The 15,844-nt window shown below is 47.2% G+C and overlaps 1 protein-coding gene across 5 annotated transcripts in view; it reads left to right on the forward strand.

Moving 5' to 3' along the window:
• Positions 1-927: 927 nt before the first annotated feature.
• The window catches only part of CRTC1 (CREB regulated transcription coactivator 1), a 43,720-nt gene continuing 28,803 nt past the window's right edge, over positions 928-15,844 (forward strand). For all 5 annotated transcript variants that reach the window (XM_068997392.1, XM_068997388.1, XM_068997389.1 and 2 more), the window contains exon 1: positions 928-1,104. In XM_068997392.1, the coding sequence (XP_068853493.1) occupies positions 928-1,104 (177 nt within the window). The remainder of the gene's footprint in view (positions 1,105-15,844) is intronic.

Consider the following 15,844-nt stretch of genomic DNA (forward strand, 5'->3'; position numbering starts at 1 on the left):
ACTGCAGGGGACAAGGGACAACCCGGTGACAACAGCAGGAGGTGACAACTCGGCAGGAAGACCCCCGAGGATGCGATAAAAGCCCAGGAGGTCCTGTTGTGCTTTGAAGCTCCTGTTTGACTGAAAAGGCAGGACTCTGTTTCCCAAGCCCGTTCTCATTATCTGGGAGAATTGTTAATTATTCCTGGCCCTTGATGGAGCAGCATCCACGGTCCTGTGACCCTCCCCTGGTTCACATCCCAGTGCAATTCCAAGCTCTGCTGTTTCCATCCCTCAGGACAGACGGCCACCTACGAGTCCAAAGCCCAATTTTCCTGCTGAAGGTATTAAAAAGAAATAAATCGAGGTGTGCAGGAGAAGTCAGGGTGGTTTCTCTGCAATTACAGGTGATTTTTGCATGAAATCCTGATCGACAAAGTTGGGACCTCCTGAATTTCTGTCATTTCAGTGAAGAGGGAGCATCAGTAAAGTCGATTTTTCAGCAGGAGACTGAGCAGCCACCACGGAGAGAACGGGACAGGGATGGAGACAGAGATGGGAAGAGCGACCGGGACCGGACCGGTGGCAGAGACAGGGATGGGGGACGGGGACGGGGACAGGGACAGTGACCGGGGCAGAGGCCGGTTTGGGGGCAGGGACGGGGATGGGGACAGGGACCGGGGCAGAGATCGGTTTGGGGACGGGGACAGTGACCGGGGCAGAGGCCGGTTTGGGGACGGGGACAGTGACCGGGCCCGGGCCCCGCGCGCCCCCGCCCCGGGGGAAGCCCCGGCCCCGCGCACGCGCGCGCGCCCCCGCCCTCGCCGTCCCTCCCGCGCGCGCCCGGCCCCGCGCATGCGCAACCTCCGCCCCCTCACCGCCCCCTCCCGCCCCGCCGCCGCCGCCGCGCAGGCGCCTTGAGGCCGCCCCCCCTCCCTGGGCCGGCGCATGCGCGTCGCCCCCCCTCGGCCGCGGGGAGGGGGATGCGGACGGGGGAAGATGGCGGCCTCGAACAACCCGCGGAAATTCAGCGAGAAGATCGCGCTGCACAACCAGAAGCAGGCGGAGGAGACGGCGGCCTTCGAGGAGGTCATGAAGGACCTGAGCCTGACCCGCGCGCACCGGGTGAGACTCGGCGCCGCCGCCCCCGGCTGAGGCGGGCGGGGGGGGGGGTGTGAGGGGCGGCGCCCCCCCCGCGGAGCCCCTCGGGCCGGGGGCAGCGGCGGCGCGCGGCGGGCGGGGCGGGCAGCGCCCCCTGGCGGGGGCGGGCGGCGCCCGCGGGTGGGGGGGGGGGGGGGGAGGTCCCCTTCAGCCCCCCCCTCACGGCCCCCGTTCCCCCCCACCCCCGGTTTCGCGCCACCGGGCCCGGCCCGCGCCGCCCACCGGGGCCCACCGGGCCCGCAGCATCCTCCGGTGACCGACACCTGCCGCGGGGGGAGGTCCCGGTCCCCCCCCCCCCCGCCGGACGGTCGGGGCAGCGGCATCACCGCACGGCCGTAGCGGGCCCGGCGGGGAGGGGGCTGCGCTGGGCTGGGCTGCGGCCGGGGCACCCTCGTGTTCCCTGCGAGGAGGGTCCCGGTTCGTCACACCGGGACCGGCCCCAGGTCGGAGGGGGATCCCGGATGCTTTGCCGGTGTCTGAGGGGAGATCCCAATTGCATCACCCCGGGACAGGCCCAGGTCTGAGGGGGGATCCCGGTTCCATCACCTCTGGACAGACCCCGGCTCTGAAGGGATCTCAGTTCCTTCACTGGGGTCTGAGGGGGTCTTGGTTCCATTCCCCCGATCTGAGGGTTCCCCAGCTCCTCGTCCCGGGGCAGTCCCGGGTCTGAGGGGAATCCCGGTTCCTTCAGCCTCGCCTGGAGGGTTCTCCAGCTCCTCATCCCGGCACAGGCCGGGAGCTGAGGTTGGGTCGCAGCTCTGAGCAGGTGTCGCGGTTCCTTCAGTGGAGTCTGCGGTGGGCTCCTGGTTCCTCAGCCCGGGGCAGAGCCCGGTTGGGGTCCCCCAGAACCCCCCGGAGCATCCCCCTCTGCTCCGAGTGTGGGCACGGAGCACCCACGGGCGGGAGCTGCCGGACTCGCTGTCGCTGGTGTTGTTCCCGTTACACTCCAGTTGTCGTAGGTGCAAATTGCTGCACTTCCAAAGCCTCCCTTGGCTGGTGGTGTCTCTGCAAAGCCCATCAGCAGAAATTCCCGGCATAACGAATGCGCTTTCCGGGCACGAGATGCCTTTTCTGGTCCAGATTCAGGGATGTCAGAGCTGTTCTGTTCTGTTCTTGTCTCACCTGCTTGTGTCGGTGTTTTGTTTTTAACTGTTTCAAGAAAATTTACGAGCCTGTTTGCGGCTGAAGCTTTGCAGGAACAACAGAACACACAGTTGGATTTGCAGTAAAAGGTTTCCTTTTATTCCTCCGTGTCAGGAGAGGGTAAATATTTGTTTTGAATTGGTGCTGCTGGTTGGATGTAAAGGAAAGGCACCTGCCTGGGAAGGTGTGAGGCTGGAGCTCTGCTCATGCTCACCTGGATGTTGGATGTTCCTGCTGGAGTTGGTCGGGACCACAGTGAGGAGAATTTGGAGGTGTTTGTGGTCACTGGAATCATCTTGTTTCTCACACCTGTGTGGCTCAGTATCCTGGGATTTTGCCTTCAGTGGTCAGTCCTTGCTGCTGCTCCAGAGCTGGGTGTTCCTGAGGGAGTTCTTGGAATCTGCAGTTACAGGTTGTCCTTCAATTAGCTCACACGTTTAGCTCTCACCTTCTGCAAGAGAAGTCAGAATCCAGATTCATTTCTCCTCAATCCCATTTCAGTTTCTCCCAAATCTGAGCGTTCCTAACCTGGGTTTTGCACTTGGAAACCCATCACACTTTCAAGAACCTGGTTTTGAGGAAAGAACCCAAGATGCATAACTTTTCTGAGCATTCTGGGTACTGAAGTGATGGAAACACTGACCAGAGAGCTGAGTAAAATGTCTCCTTTGTAGACTTTTTCTTTCAAATTCCATGATTTCATCCGGGTTTAAAATGCAGCATAAAAGCAAAAGGGGTTAAGCACAACTTTGCTGTTTGCTCTCATTTTCATTTGGCAAGCAGCACGTTGCTGTCAGTTTGAAAACGCCTTACTCAGTTGGTGGAAGCAGCCCAAAATTTCTGTTGCCTTTTCATTATTAGTAATTGTCTTTTTGCAATGTTTACCATCTTGTCTGCTTTATTGTTGGTTACTGGTCAGAGCAGAGGCAGAAATTCACTGTTCCTCCTCTGAGCTTCCTTTCTGTCTTGGTCATCTCCCACCTATTTATGCTCTTGGATCCATGTGGGATTTTTAAGTTCTGATCCATCTTTCTCAGTAGAGTGTGATATCAACCCCTCCTTTACTGCCCTCAGAAAATACAAAAAAAATTCATTTGAGAAAGAGTAAACTTTGTTTTCCAAAGGGTTTCCCTGTTGTGTGGAGCAGCAGAGTCCTGTTTTTCAGCTGGCACAGTGGATTTTTGGCATTTCAGCTCTGCTGGGAGGCGCAGACCTTGCGCAGAGCGGAGGTGGGTGGTCGATGGAAGCTCTGGAGCTGCTTAATTGTCTTGTGAGTGGGACCTTGGTGTTTATAATCCAGAGCTTTCTGCCAGTCCCATAGTAACAAAGTGGGTGAGAAGAGGAGAGGGGGAGTTGTTTTTTTTCCTCTGTGACATTGACTCCTGTTTTTTGTTTGTGGCTCTGTTCCTTTCTTTTTTTTTCTGTGAGGTTTGGAATTTCAGGACTGCACTGATTTCTGGGGTTGTTTACCAGGGCTTGTCTCAATTTCTGGTGTAACTCAGCCCAGGGATGCTTTGATGCATCTATTTACTCATCCAAGGCTGTTGCTGCCCTTTCAAATTGTAATTAACCAAAAAATTAACGTGCAGATAGTGCTGAGCCCTTCAATATGTGACTCTTGAAATGCAGAAAAATGTAAGATCTTTAAAGACAATTTGTGACCTGCATTTTAAGGGTGGTTCTTGTTCACTTGGAGATTTTCTCAGGTTTCCAGGATCGTTTTTTGGTTTTTTTTTTAATATTCACCTAAAGTCACTTAATTTTGAGGGCTTTTAGCCAGAACTGTGTTTGAGCTCCCTCTGATGGGCCTTGAAGTCTTACCTTGGAAAATAAAAGACCCCCCCAAACTCCAAAAACCTGCCAGTGGGTGCTGTCTCCCAGCCCCACCTGCTCAACCCCAACACCCGGGGAATTAAACCCAGCTTAATGGTGATGTTTGGAAACATTATGCAAAATTTCATCACCCTTTGCTTGTGTATTTTTAGGTGTTATCCAAAGTTCTGTGTGGCTTTTGTGAGTTCCTGAAAACCATGTGAAGTAAAAACACGGTGTTTGTATTTTAAACCTGGGTTATTTTAATACAAAATCCTGCTGAAGTTTGGTTTTGTCAAGTGGACTATGTCGTAATGGCATAGATTTGACAGAAGTAGAATGAAATAGAAATAAAGTAAAACCCCGTAGTTTGTGATGGTGTGTGTGTAAGACCCACACACATCCCCCTGCCACAAAATTTGTACTTAAAAATGAGACATTCAGTGGTTTTCTGGTTCCTGTTGGCTGTGGAAGAGATCAGAATGTCTCTGTACATCCCCAGCTCAGCGCTGGATGTAGATAATATGCAAAACAGTATTTAAAAGCCTAGTTAAATCAGGAATGCTAATCTGCTTTTAAAAATGAGAAATGCTAATGATGATGATGATGATACAGAGCTGCAATGGTTCCTGATGTCTTCAGCAGGTTTTTATTAAACGATGTGATACAAAAGAAATTCCTAATGACGTAAGAGTGGTTTTGAATGTCTGAGGGATATTAAAGAAATGCATCAAAATCAGGACTGAGCCCTCCTAGCACAGAGATTGATGCTTCCAGCTGGCAGCTCGGGTTAAAAGTGAGTTTCTCTCCAAACACAAATGTGAATTTTTCAAGCTCTAGAAGGTATTTTTTTTCCATTAACTTTCCCAGATACAAAGTCTGGACCCTGAGCTTGCACATTTCCAGACCAAGAAATGAGTGATTTAGGCTTCATCTGTGATCACTCACTGGTGTCTCTGATGAATCCCAGGATCACCAGCTTTGGAAAAGCCCTCCAAGCCCATCAAGCCCAACGTGTGGCCCATCCCCGCCTTGTCCCAGAGCACCGAGTGCCACTTCCAGTCCTTCCTTGGATACCTCCAGGACTGGGGACTCCAAACCTCCCTGGGCAGCCCCTCCAATACCTGACCACCCGTTCCATGGAGAAATTCCTCCTGATGTCCAACCTGGAAAGCCTGGGGCCGTTTCCTTGTGTCCTGTGAACTTTGTTGACATCATGAAGCAGGACCCCCAACCAAAGCAGGGAGTTTGGAACCCCCAGAGATGCTCCAGGTGCCGTGACCTCGGGCTGTGGCATCACAGGCTGCGTGAGCAAGCAGTGCCCTTAATTCTTTGAAAGAATGTTTGTAGATCAGCAGAGTGAGAGGCAGAGGTGACCTGCCAGGGCACAAAGAATCTCTGTTCTTGTGCAACCCTTGGCTTTCCTCAGCCTGCCTGAGCTGTCCAAGGTAAACAGGGATCCGGCTCTGCTGTGCCATCCTGGGAAACTCACTGCACTCAGTGAGCAGGGGAAGGTTTCTTCTGGCAAACCCAGGCAGGTTTTGTTGGATTTTTTTTTTTTTCCCCTTTTTAAGGAGACAGTGACTTTTTTAGTGATTGTCCCATCACTCCCACACAGCACAGCTGCTGCTGGACAAAGTCTTTCTGTGTGCAGTGGCCAAATCCCTCGGTGTTAATGATGTAGCAGAGCTGGGAAGGATCTGGCAGCACATGAGGCTGAATTGTACAACTGCTGCATTTTGGGTGTTTGGTTGTAATTCTCAGGGTGAACATGTGGGACTCAGCTCCGGCTGCTGCGTTTCAGTTTTATTTAGCATCAGCACTGGGTGGTAATTTGCATTTATAGAAGGTGCTCATTTAGGAAGAGGATTTTTTCTCAAGGTGAGGTACAGTCGGTTCTTCCAGCTCTTTGGGGTTGATTTGGGGTTTTCCCCTCAGAACAAGCTGCAGAGATGTTTGTGCAGAGGGGAGCTGGGCCTGTGGTTACACTGAAAAGTGGTAGGTGTGGGTACCGATTCTCTCGGTTTTCTAGTCAGAAATTGAAGTTTGTAGTGCTGTCTTTGAGTCCCAGCTGTGGCTGTAGAAGTTACAAAGGTTCCAAAGCCCTCGAGGGACAGGAGGGGTTGGTGCTGTGTTAATCTGAGTTCTGTGCAGGCCACGGGTGAACGTGGATCTCTGCGTGAGTAAAACATCACCCCACAAAACAGAGCCACAGGAATTGTGCCTCAAAGTAGTTCTCAAGAATATTTGGTATTGAAAAATGATTTTTGTAGCAATGTGACCTGAGGGCAAACTGTCTTCAGGATCTGTGAGATGGAATGGAAAAAAAAAACGTTCCTCCCAGCACAAAGGAAAAGGAGGGGGAAACCCCAGGCCTGGAAAGCCCAGAACATGGTTGTGGTTATGTGAGGACGTGGGCTTGGGAACCATTTTTACCTGTTCTTGGGTTTCTTAATCAGATTAGTTCTTATCTAATTTTTTTATCACGTAAACTGCGTTTTTATTTTTGTAACTATCTCAGAAACAAGGTTGATTTAAATCTGCTATCCATCAACCCCCTGCTCCTCTCACTAACAGTTTGTTCTCCACTTTATAATCAATTTATCAATGCCATTGATTTTGGTTAGGAAGCACTTCCTGCACTTTAGGAATATCAAAGCCCTGACTCTTTGCTGAGGCAGCAGCGTTGGGCACATTTCAGTGGGAGCTTTCACTCCCGTGCCCAGCACCGTGTTCAGTCCAGCATGGCCACATGTGGGTGCAGCAGGGATGGACCAGATTAAATCAAACCCATGGATTTGGGGCTTTTGGCGTGAGTTTTAACTCACATTTAACTCAGATTTCCTGCTCCATCCAAGTGTGTGAATTTTCTGTAAGAAATTCCTCTCAGTGAGGGCGGGGAGGCCCTGGCAGGGGTTGCTCGGATAAGCTGTGGATTTCCCACCCCTGGTAACGTCCAAGGCCAGGGGCTTGGAGCACCCTGGGATGGTGGAAGGTGTCCCTGCCCATGGCACGGGGTGGAAGTTGATGATTTTAAGGTCCTTCCAACCTAAACCAGTCTGGGATTCTGTGATTCTGTGAAATTATCGAGTATTATCGAGCACTTTCATTGTAGTGGTAATCAAACGCTAATTTGGCAAAAAATAGGCATCCTCTCAAAAATGATCAATAGGGATTTAACCAACATGTCTTAAAAGCTAAATATTTATCTGTGTTCTCCATTATCCATCTGTAATTGCAAAGGAACGTTTTCTTGAGCAGTGGAAGGGCAGTTTGGTCAACGGCCCCGACAGCATCGATCACTCCCTAATGCTCTGTTCCACACTGGCATCGATATTTTTGTGCCTAATGCAGAATCTGAAACTCAAGCTGACTTCAGGGCACTTTTCAGCAAATGTAAGGCTGTATCTTAAAAAAAAAAGTAAAGAAAATAAACTTTTCTGGTTTAAAACCATCCCTGGTTGTGATGGCTGGAGTTCTACCCCGGTGTTTCTGTAGTTGTGCTGGAGGAGCTGTTGCTGAGGGGTTGCTGAGGGGTTCGAGTGAGGGAGTGAAAAGCAGCAAATTCAAAATCAGGTAGATTTTTTGGGAACAGAGTTCATTTTGCGGCAGTGACCAGCTGTGACCTCGCTGCTGCTTCCCTTTTTTTTCTTTTGGTCTCAACTCCTCGCATTTTGTTAAGCAAATGTGGTCCCCAAGGCTTTGGTGCCCCATCCCTGGAAGTGTCCAGGGCCAGGCTGGACAGGGTTGGAGCAGCCTGGGATGGTGGAAGTGTCCCTGCCCATGGGGTGGCACTTGGATGATTCTTAATGTCCCTTCCAACCCAAACCATTCTGGAATTCTGTGAGCTTGAGGTGGCAGCTGGATGTGAGTCTTTATTATCAGCATCTCTGATACTTCCTGGAGTTAATATTTAAAGTGCTGCTGTTTGAAATGATTTGCATTTTGTGCTGTTGGAAGTGATATCCAGGAATGAGGATCCGTGAGGATCTCCAACAGTGCTTGTGGAGCCAGGGGAGCACTGCAAAAACTCCTCTTTATCAGCTGGAGATGTTCTGGCCTGATCTCCTTGGGACTTTATAAAATATAAAGTTGTAAGCAAGTGTTGATAACAGTCTTGTTTTGCAAATTATTTCTTGGAAGCTGAAAATTCTTCCCCGTGTACCAGAACAATCCTTTGCAATCAAACAACAACACCACACACCCACAAAAAACAGCTCTTAAATAATGAAGTGGAGGAGGCTGAAGTGCTGCAGCTTGAGGCTGCAGCAGTAATTCCACAGCCCTTCACAAGCCTTGGCTAAAAGTCTCTGCTTCACAGGCAGATTTTCTCCAAGTGTCTTTTACTTCCTCTGCCTGCTCTATCACTTTTCCTGATGATTGGGAAAATCTCCTCTGTGCTTTCCCTGCTGGGCTGCTCACTGGTGTTTTTACTACGGTTACTTATCACTCCAGAGTAGTAAGATGTGTTAACTGCACGCTGCAGCTCTGTTAGATGAATTTTCAATTAATTTTGATACCCAGCTATTACTATTTATGTGGATATTATTTTCCTTGGACGGCCGAGGTCTCGGAGGGGAGGGAATTGGAGTTGATACCCAAAATATATGAATTTCCAGGCAGATGGTGATAGCTCCCACCTCAGACAGAGGAGCAGTTGTTGGTGACAGGATGGGGCCTCTTCAGACCTGTTGGAGGAGTAGCTTGTGAAGCTGTGCAGGAGATTTTTCCAGCTCTGGAGCCTCAAAGTGGGATTTCAACATCTGTAAGCTGGATTAAAGGCATAAAAATCCTCCCTGGGAGAAGGGAAGGCAGGGATTGTTTCATACCCTGACTTCTCACCTTTTTATTCCTTGCAGAGTCTCAGTGTAGATTCTACTCCTGGCAGCAAGAGGGATAGAGAATATCTTATTTAATATTTATTTAATATCTTAAATATTGCACAAGTTTCCAGCAGCCAGCTCAGATTCAAATGTCTGATTGACCTTCTCCTTGTAATTAGATTTGCCTCTGGTTCAGGGAGATGATTGTGCTGAATTAGCCTTTTGCATTCGAAGAATTTGGACTCTGATGTTGTTTTGGATATTTTTGATACCTGAAGCGTTGGCTGATGCCACATTTTTCAAGCTCCAAACAATTTTCTGTAGCTTTTGGCCACTCTCAGGGCAGAGTGAGGTGCCCCTGAACCCCAAAGAGTGCAAACATGCCCTGCTTGGCTCCTAATTTACGAAACTTGTAGGGTTACATAACTGAATTTTCATTCTTTAGCTAAAAATAAAAAATGGAACATAAAAGCTATTTTTATCTTACTTAATGAGGGCATCTCTGCTTTTATTTCAGCTTTTCTGAGGCATTTCAATAGGAGGAATGGGGATGGTTGAGGAACTTTTTATTGAAGCTGGACGATTGTTTCCTGGCGTTCTCCATCAGATGCCTGCTCAGAAGGAATATTTTCTTTAAGAGCACATTGTTAGCTAATAATGCTCACAGAAATAAACAAGATTCGGAGAGTGTCGAGCTACATCTAAATATAACCAAGAGAATTCTTTGCCTTCTGGATATCAAATAATAAATGAGCTTCAAGTAGGAGCCCTGTCCTCTGCATTATATTGAATTATCAGCAGCATCCACGCCTCCCTCTCGCTGAAAGCCTCGCAGGGAAGGAGGGTGGCACTTGCTGAGCTGCCACGGGCTGGGGTTTGTTTTTCAAAGCTCTCAAATCAGGTTTGGTGCCTGTTGTAGCTTTGCTTGGCTCCCTGCCCGGCGATAGAGCACAACTCGGAAGAATAGTCACTATTTTAAGGCTCCAGTTTGCTGTATCCTGTTTTTGCTCCTCAGTTGTGACTGTGAAGTTTTAAACAGTAAACCTTTGTTCACCAGAAATAGCAAAGTGGTTTTAAACACGGAGTCACAGCCTGTGCATTAAGTTTTATTCTTTATTATTATGGCTTGATGTATTTATTCCAATCCTGCAAGGTGTGTTCGTAATGATTCTTTGCCCTCGACCCCCAAATGGTTCGTATTAATTCATTTTGGGGAGAAAAATGAAGTTCATGTGTAAAGAAGTGCTTTACAAAATAAATAAAACAGAAATAAAGAATAAAAAATAATCACAGCATTAAATGCTGTTGCCGCCTCTCTCCCCTCCTCTTTCTGGTTTGTTTTCTTTGGGTTCACAAGAAAAAAGGATTTGAGTGCAGTGTGGATTTGGGGGGAGTTGTGAACAGTGTTGGGGTGTGAGATCTTTCCACTTTTCACACGAATTGGAGGAGGCAGCTGGGGGGAGAGGTCCGAGCCTGGGTGATTTTTACAGCCCCGTTTCCTCACGGTTTTATAGCTCAGGCAATCGGGGGAGTTGCTCGCAGCTCCTGAAGGAGAAGCTAATGGGGCCTTGGAATTTGGAGATGACTCATAACAGGACAAAACAATCCAGTTAAGTGATTTGAAGTCTTAAATAATCCCTTCAACAGGAAGGTGAAGAAAACATGAACTCATGAGTAATAATTGGCTCTCTTGGAGTGCTAAAAGTGCAGTGCTGGGGCTTGGCTGGGGCTCAGATGATTCCTGCCCAGGCTTTGCTGATCAATAACATCTCAGCTCTTATGAATGAAATTTATTTGACTGGACTGTAATGCTCTTAACAAAGGATTATTTGGATTGAAGAGTTGAGATTCTTGGGATGTCCTGTGCATGGTCAGGAGTTGGGCTTGATCCTGATGGGTCCCTTCTAACTCAGCCTTTTCTGTGATAAATTCATTTTAGGTTGATTTATAGTAATTAGTGATGTGTTACGCCTCAGCTCTGGGGTAGGGCCGTGTCTCTGCTTTTTGGGGTTGTTTTGTGGGGTTCCTTTCTGGGTTTGCTTTGTCTCCTGTTCTCCACAAGTCACCCAAGTGACCAAAGTTTGATGATAGCAAAGACAAAGTGATCCTTGTCTCCCAATTCTCTGCTTCATGGACGTGCAGCCGGCACAAAGGTTTCAATCCCAAATCCAAAGGGTGGGAATGCGTTCCTCTGATTATCTCAGACTGGAGATAAGAACTTACTCCATCATCTCCTTCCCCTCTGTCAGAGCACAGAATTTGCAGTTCTGCCTTAATTTTGGAGAGGTTTTTAAGCAGCTGCAGGGGCCTCCTGCAGGTGTTGCAGCCTTTGAGACCTCAGGATTTTCCTGGTAAGCCACTGGAAGTGCAGGATTGAAGCGATGCTATCAGGTAACCTTAAAAATAATCAGATTTATAAAGTCTTAAGTCAGCTGCCTCGCTGTGCCCTTCCCTGTGACTGGCAGTTTTCATTACTCTGATGATGAAAACACCTTTCTCTGAATCCCAGTTGGTTTATTCGTGGAGCTGCTGTTTCATTCCATGAGATGGAAGAGGAGGATTTTGCTTCCCCTTCACTCTGTGCTGAGCTGGGACACTCCCAGGCAGCAGCACAACCCTTTGCTGCTGGTCCTTGGAGATGTCACCTCCTGTTCTGTTGTTAATTCCTGAAATTGTGGAGAAAATTTGTGTGTTTCAGTGCATTGGGAAAACTCTTGTATCCTGGTGAAAATCAAAATCCCTGAAAATTGAGGCTGGCCTTGTGTTCTCAGCTCAGCTCTGAGGAAGGAGTTGCTTGGGAAGTGTCTCAGTGTGGCAGAAACAAAGCTGCTGCTCTTTTGTGGCTGCTAAATTCCAAGATATTACAACAGCTTCCTTCCCTTCAGAAAAAAAAGAGCAACAAAAATGCTTTTTTTTTGGCTTTTTCCTGCATTTTTGTTCTTCCTGGCTGCGTTTGGTTGGCCTGAGAGCTGTGTTTGTGTCCTGACACGACGATGGGATAATGGAACAAGTCCTTAAAAGTGACTGGAGTGACAGTTGTGGTGATGGAGGAGTAAACAATGATGTAGCAGTTCCACGAGTCTGGGGTCACATCCAGTTCATCCCATATGTCTGCAGTTTTTCGGGGTAATTTTCACGTAGTTTCTAGTAGACATTTGGCTTCCTGTTTTGGCTTGCTTGTCCCATTCCCTGCAAAATCCATCGCTCCAGGACACCAAGATCCTTGGGAGGCCAGCAAGGATTGGCACAGGCAACAAGGGAAACTTTTGCTGGGCTTGTCCTCGCTCCTCTGTCCGGAGCCAGCCTTCAAATCTTCACTTCTATGACACTAAAAACACCCTGAAAATTCAACCCCCCCCCCCAAACCGTTGCAAAACATTTTGTTACAAGCTGCTGCTGGAATCTGTGAACTCCCAAGTGAGGCAGGCAGAGCAGCTGCTCTCACTGTGGATTATCCCTTTCCTCTCAACTTCAGCCTTCATTTCCTTTACCCTCCTTCCTGGGAGGAACAGCTGCGCCTTTGGAGCTCTGCTGCTCTTGGAGCACGGCTGGAAACTGCAGGAAATCGGTGACTTTAGAAATCTGCCTTCTTCCTGAGTGTGACAGCTCAGTGAGAGAGAAATGCAAAGGCTCCTCTCCTCTTTATCCCTGATAAATGAGGCTGGGGGGAGCGAAGGAGCTGCCTGTGCTCTCTGGATCCCATTCCCTCTTCCTTGTGGCCCTGAAAGGCTGATTATTCCCAAAGAAAGCTCCAGTGCCACTCTCAGTGTGCTCACACAGGCACTGATTTGGATTTCAGAGTCCTCTTTTTTATCTCTCAGCTGACAGCAGCCTGCTCACCTCGCTGGAATCCCAGATATTTTTTATCTCCCTCTGTCTTGAGCCCTTTCCTAGAGGATCAGCGTGGTTTATCGCAGAATTTGAGCTGTGGTTTGCTGTTATCACACCTTTTTCTTTCTCTGAGGTGCTCTGAAAGACAATTAAAAACACGTGGGTTTGCACCAGAAGGTTGATTTCCCCCATTTATCAGGGCATTGAAGATAAACTCTATTATTTACATATTACAGGTGCCTGCTGGGGTGAAAAGTATTGCTGTTGTCAGATTTCTTAATATTAATTTTTAATTACATGGGAAATTAAAATAAAAAGCTACACGTGCAAATCCATCTCTTCGGACACCTGTTGAACTATTTGATAACAGCAGGGGTGAATTTAGGTCAGTAACACGTAAATAATGGAAGTATTTGTAATTGTTTGCAATAAATTATCCAAAACACAATAAAGTTATAAAAGCAATCAGTGTTCACCCAAGCTCTAAAAGTATTAAAGAGATTAAAAGGTCAGGCATTCCAGAAGTCTTTCCAATCTTCGTTCATCTCCTCTGTGGGAGCAGCAGGATATTTTAATTAATTTATCCTCATTCCCCCAGTGAGATCTGGTGGTGGTGGTGGCTGACTGGGAGCCTCTGGAATATCTGGAATATCTTCATTTATCCTGATTTTTCCCTGGGTTGCTCCAGGCTTGGAGCACCACTCAAACTTTGAGTTGCTGATGGGTTAATTTAAACCTGCAGGGAAGGAGTGTGAGGAGTTTCAAAACATTTTCAAAATTCTTCTGGTGGGATTATTCCCATTTTCCAGGAGGATCCCTGAGATGGGAACAGTTCGGGATCTAAAACCAAATCCTCTGCCCTTGAAACTTGTTCTGTGCTCAGAACTTTGTGTCTCCTCATTATTGATTTTGATTTTCAGGTTGGGGCTGGGGCTGGGGAGAGGCACCTGGAATTAACAAAATTTTGGCCAACACAGAAATTTCCTTTTCCTTGGCTTACCAGGATTTTCTCTTATTCATTTGTGATTCCTTCCTCATCGAATTAAAGAAATCCCAGGCAGTTTTCAGGGAGGGTGGTTTCATAAATGAGCAGTTATTTGAATGTGTATTAATTTTAGCAGTTGTTTGAGTAGTGCTGAGTGTTTAAAATTCGGATTTTAACGTGACTTTTGGACTGTTAACAGAAAAGGGTTCTCTTGAGGAACCAAACTCTGGGTGGTCAGAGCTCATTGTTGGAGAGTTTTTGGCACCTTAAAGAACATTTTAAGCAGTGAAAGGGTTAATGAGGTGATTTGTAGCTCGTGGCAGCGCTGCCACTAAATCTAAACTCAAATCATTAAATTGCTGTTAAGGTCTCTTTCTTTTTAAGCTTTTATTTGCTTTTCTTATCAACACGAGGATTGTGAATGGGGAGAAATCTCCCTTTGAAGAAGCCAATCCCGCTGGGATTGCACCGAGGAACTGCAGGGTTTGTTTGACTTGGTGTTTAATTCCACACTGCAGAGAGAAGCCAGGCCAGAACTTTGGGAGCCTCTTTGCCTTCTGCTTCCTCTCAGCACAGGCACTGGGAAATCTCTCACATCAAAAATCCAGTCCTGACACCAAGCCCAAATCCTGCAGCGGGGCTGGGTGCTCCAGGTGAAAACTTCCCTGGGAAAATTCAGCCCAGTCCAACCGAACGCTGCTGAGCACAACGGGATTTTACCAATAATGCAGCTTCTAAAACTTCCACTTAATCCTGCCAGCAGAATTTAAGTCCCAATTAGGCTTTAATAATACTTTTCTAATTTTAATCTGCACTGGTTTTGCTGCTTATTAGGCTGGAGGTGCTAAAGAGAACGGGTTTTTTCAAGGGAAAAAAATGAAGTTGTAAGAAAGGTTGGTATGGAAACTGCAAGGCGGTGAAAAAGCCGTTATCACAAAATCTTTGCTTCCTGTAGTCATCAGATATCTCGGGGTTTTATCAAACGGACACTCCACCCTTTTATTATGGTTATGGCAGTCCAAATTTCACGTGTTAAAAAAAGCATTTTTAAAGAAACCTTTACAGTGGATTTTGGTTGATTTACAGTGCCCAAACTGCCAAACTTCCCAGTAAGTTCTGCCCACTAATTTGTATTTACTCAGAATTTTTGTGGGAAGAATTTCAATAACTTGAAGTGTTGAATTCTTAATAAATGCTTCATTTGATTCCCATCTGCATATTTTGGACACTTAGAAAGTCTGTAGGAAAACTGGATTTGTATCTAAGGTTTTGTTTCTGTCTTTATTTGTTATTTTTTTAATAGTAGAACTTGAATCTCTCCCTACAAACACAGCCGTGTGTCCAGCAAATGGTAACCCAAGTGGAAAAATTGATGTATTTCATATAAATGTTCACGTAAATTACTTAATTTTTCAGGATTAAATTGGATTTTAAAGAAAAAAAATGAAGATTTAAAGTTAAGTGGAGTAAGAGAAGTGCTGTGGAAGGAAAATTACAGATTCCATTTGGACCTGGCGTTTGGGGAACATTTCTTCAGAACAAGAAAAACCAAGCAGAAATAAAGTGGTTTAACGAGCAAAAGCTGTTTCCTTACCAAAAGCTTTCTTGGGAGAGAGCTGGGATATTTAGCAATAATTTCAGCTGTCAGGGAGCTGCTCTCTCGGCCCCACCATAGAGAAATGGAAAAGCTGTGATGTAGAGTCACCGAGTTCTCATGGTTCATGAAATTAATAAATCTAGTGAGCACTAAGTAATTCCTTATCACCCTTCCCTATCTAAATTCATCCAGAATCCAAGTTGCACTAATTGAATCCAACCCCAGGAGATAACCCTGGGGCTGCTGTGAGCCTTGGTAACGTTTGAAGAGTAATCAGAATTTTTCTATTAAGAAAAGGCTTTTTTCTTTTTGTTGTTTTCTTTGAAAATCAAACCCCTCTTAAAACCTCATCCCCGGTTATGCCCTGTACCTGCTCCACCTCGCAGGATGGATGGAGAGGAAAAAGAAATTTCATTTTAGTCACAACATCTTCTGTTTTCCTAAAGGGTGGGGAGGCCCTGGCAGAGGTTGCCCAGAGAAATTGTGGATTTCCCATCCCTGGAAGTGCCCAAG

The sequence above is a fragment of the Aphelocoma coerulescens genome, chromosome 28 (assembly GCF_041296385.1).
Source record: "Aphelocoma coerulescens isolate FSJ_1873_10779 chromosome 28, UR_Acoe_1.0, whole genome shotgun sequence".
Lineage (NCBI taxonomy): Eukaryota > Metazoa > Chordata > Aves > Passeriformes > Corvidae > Aphelocoma > Aphelocoma coerulescens.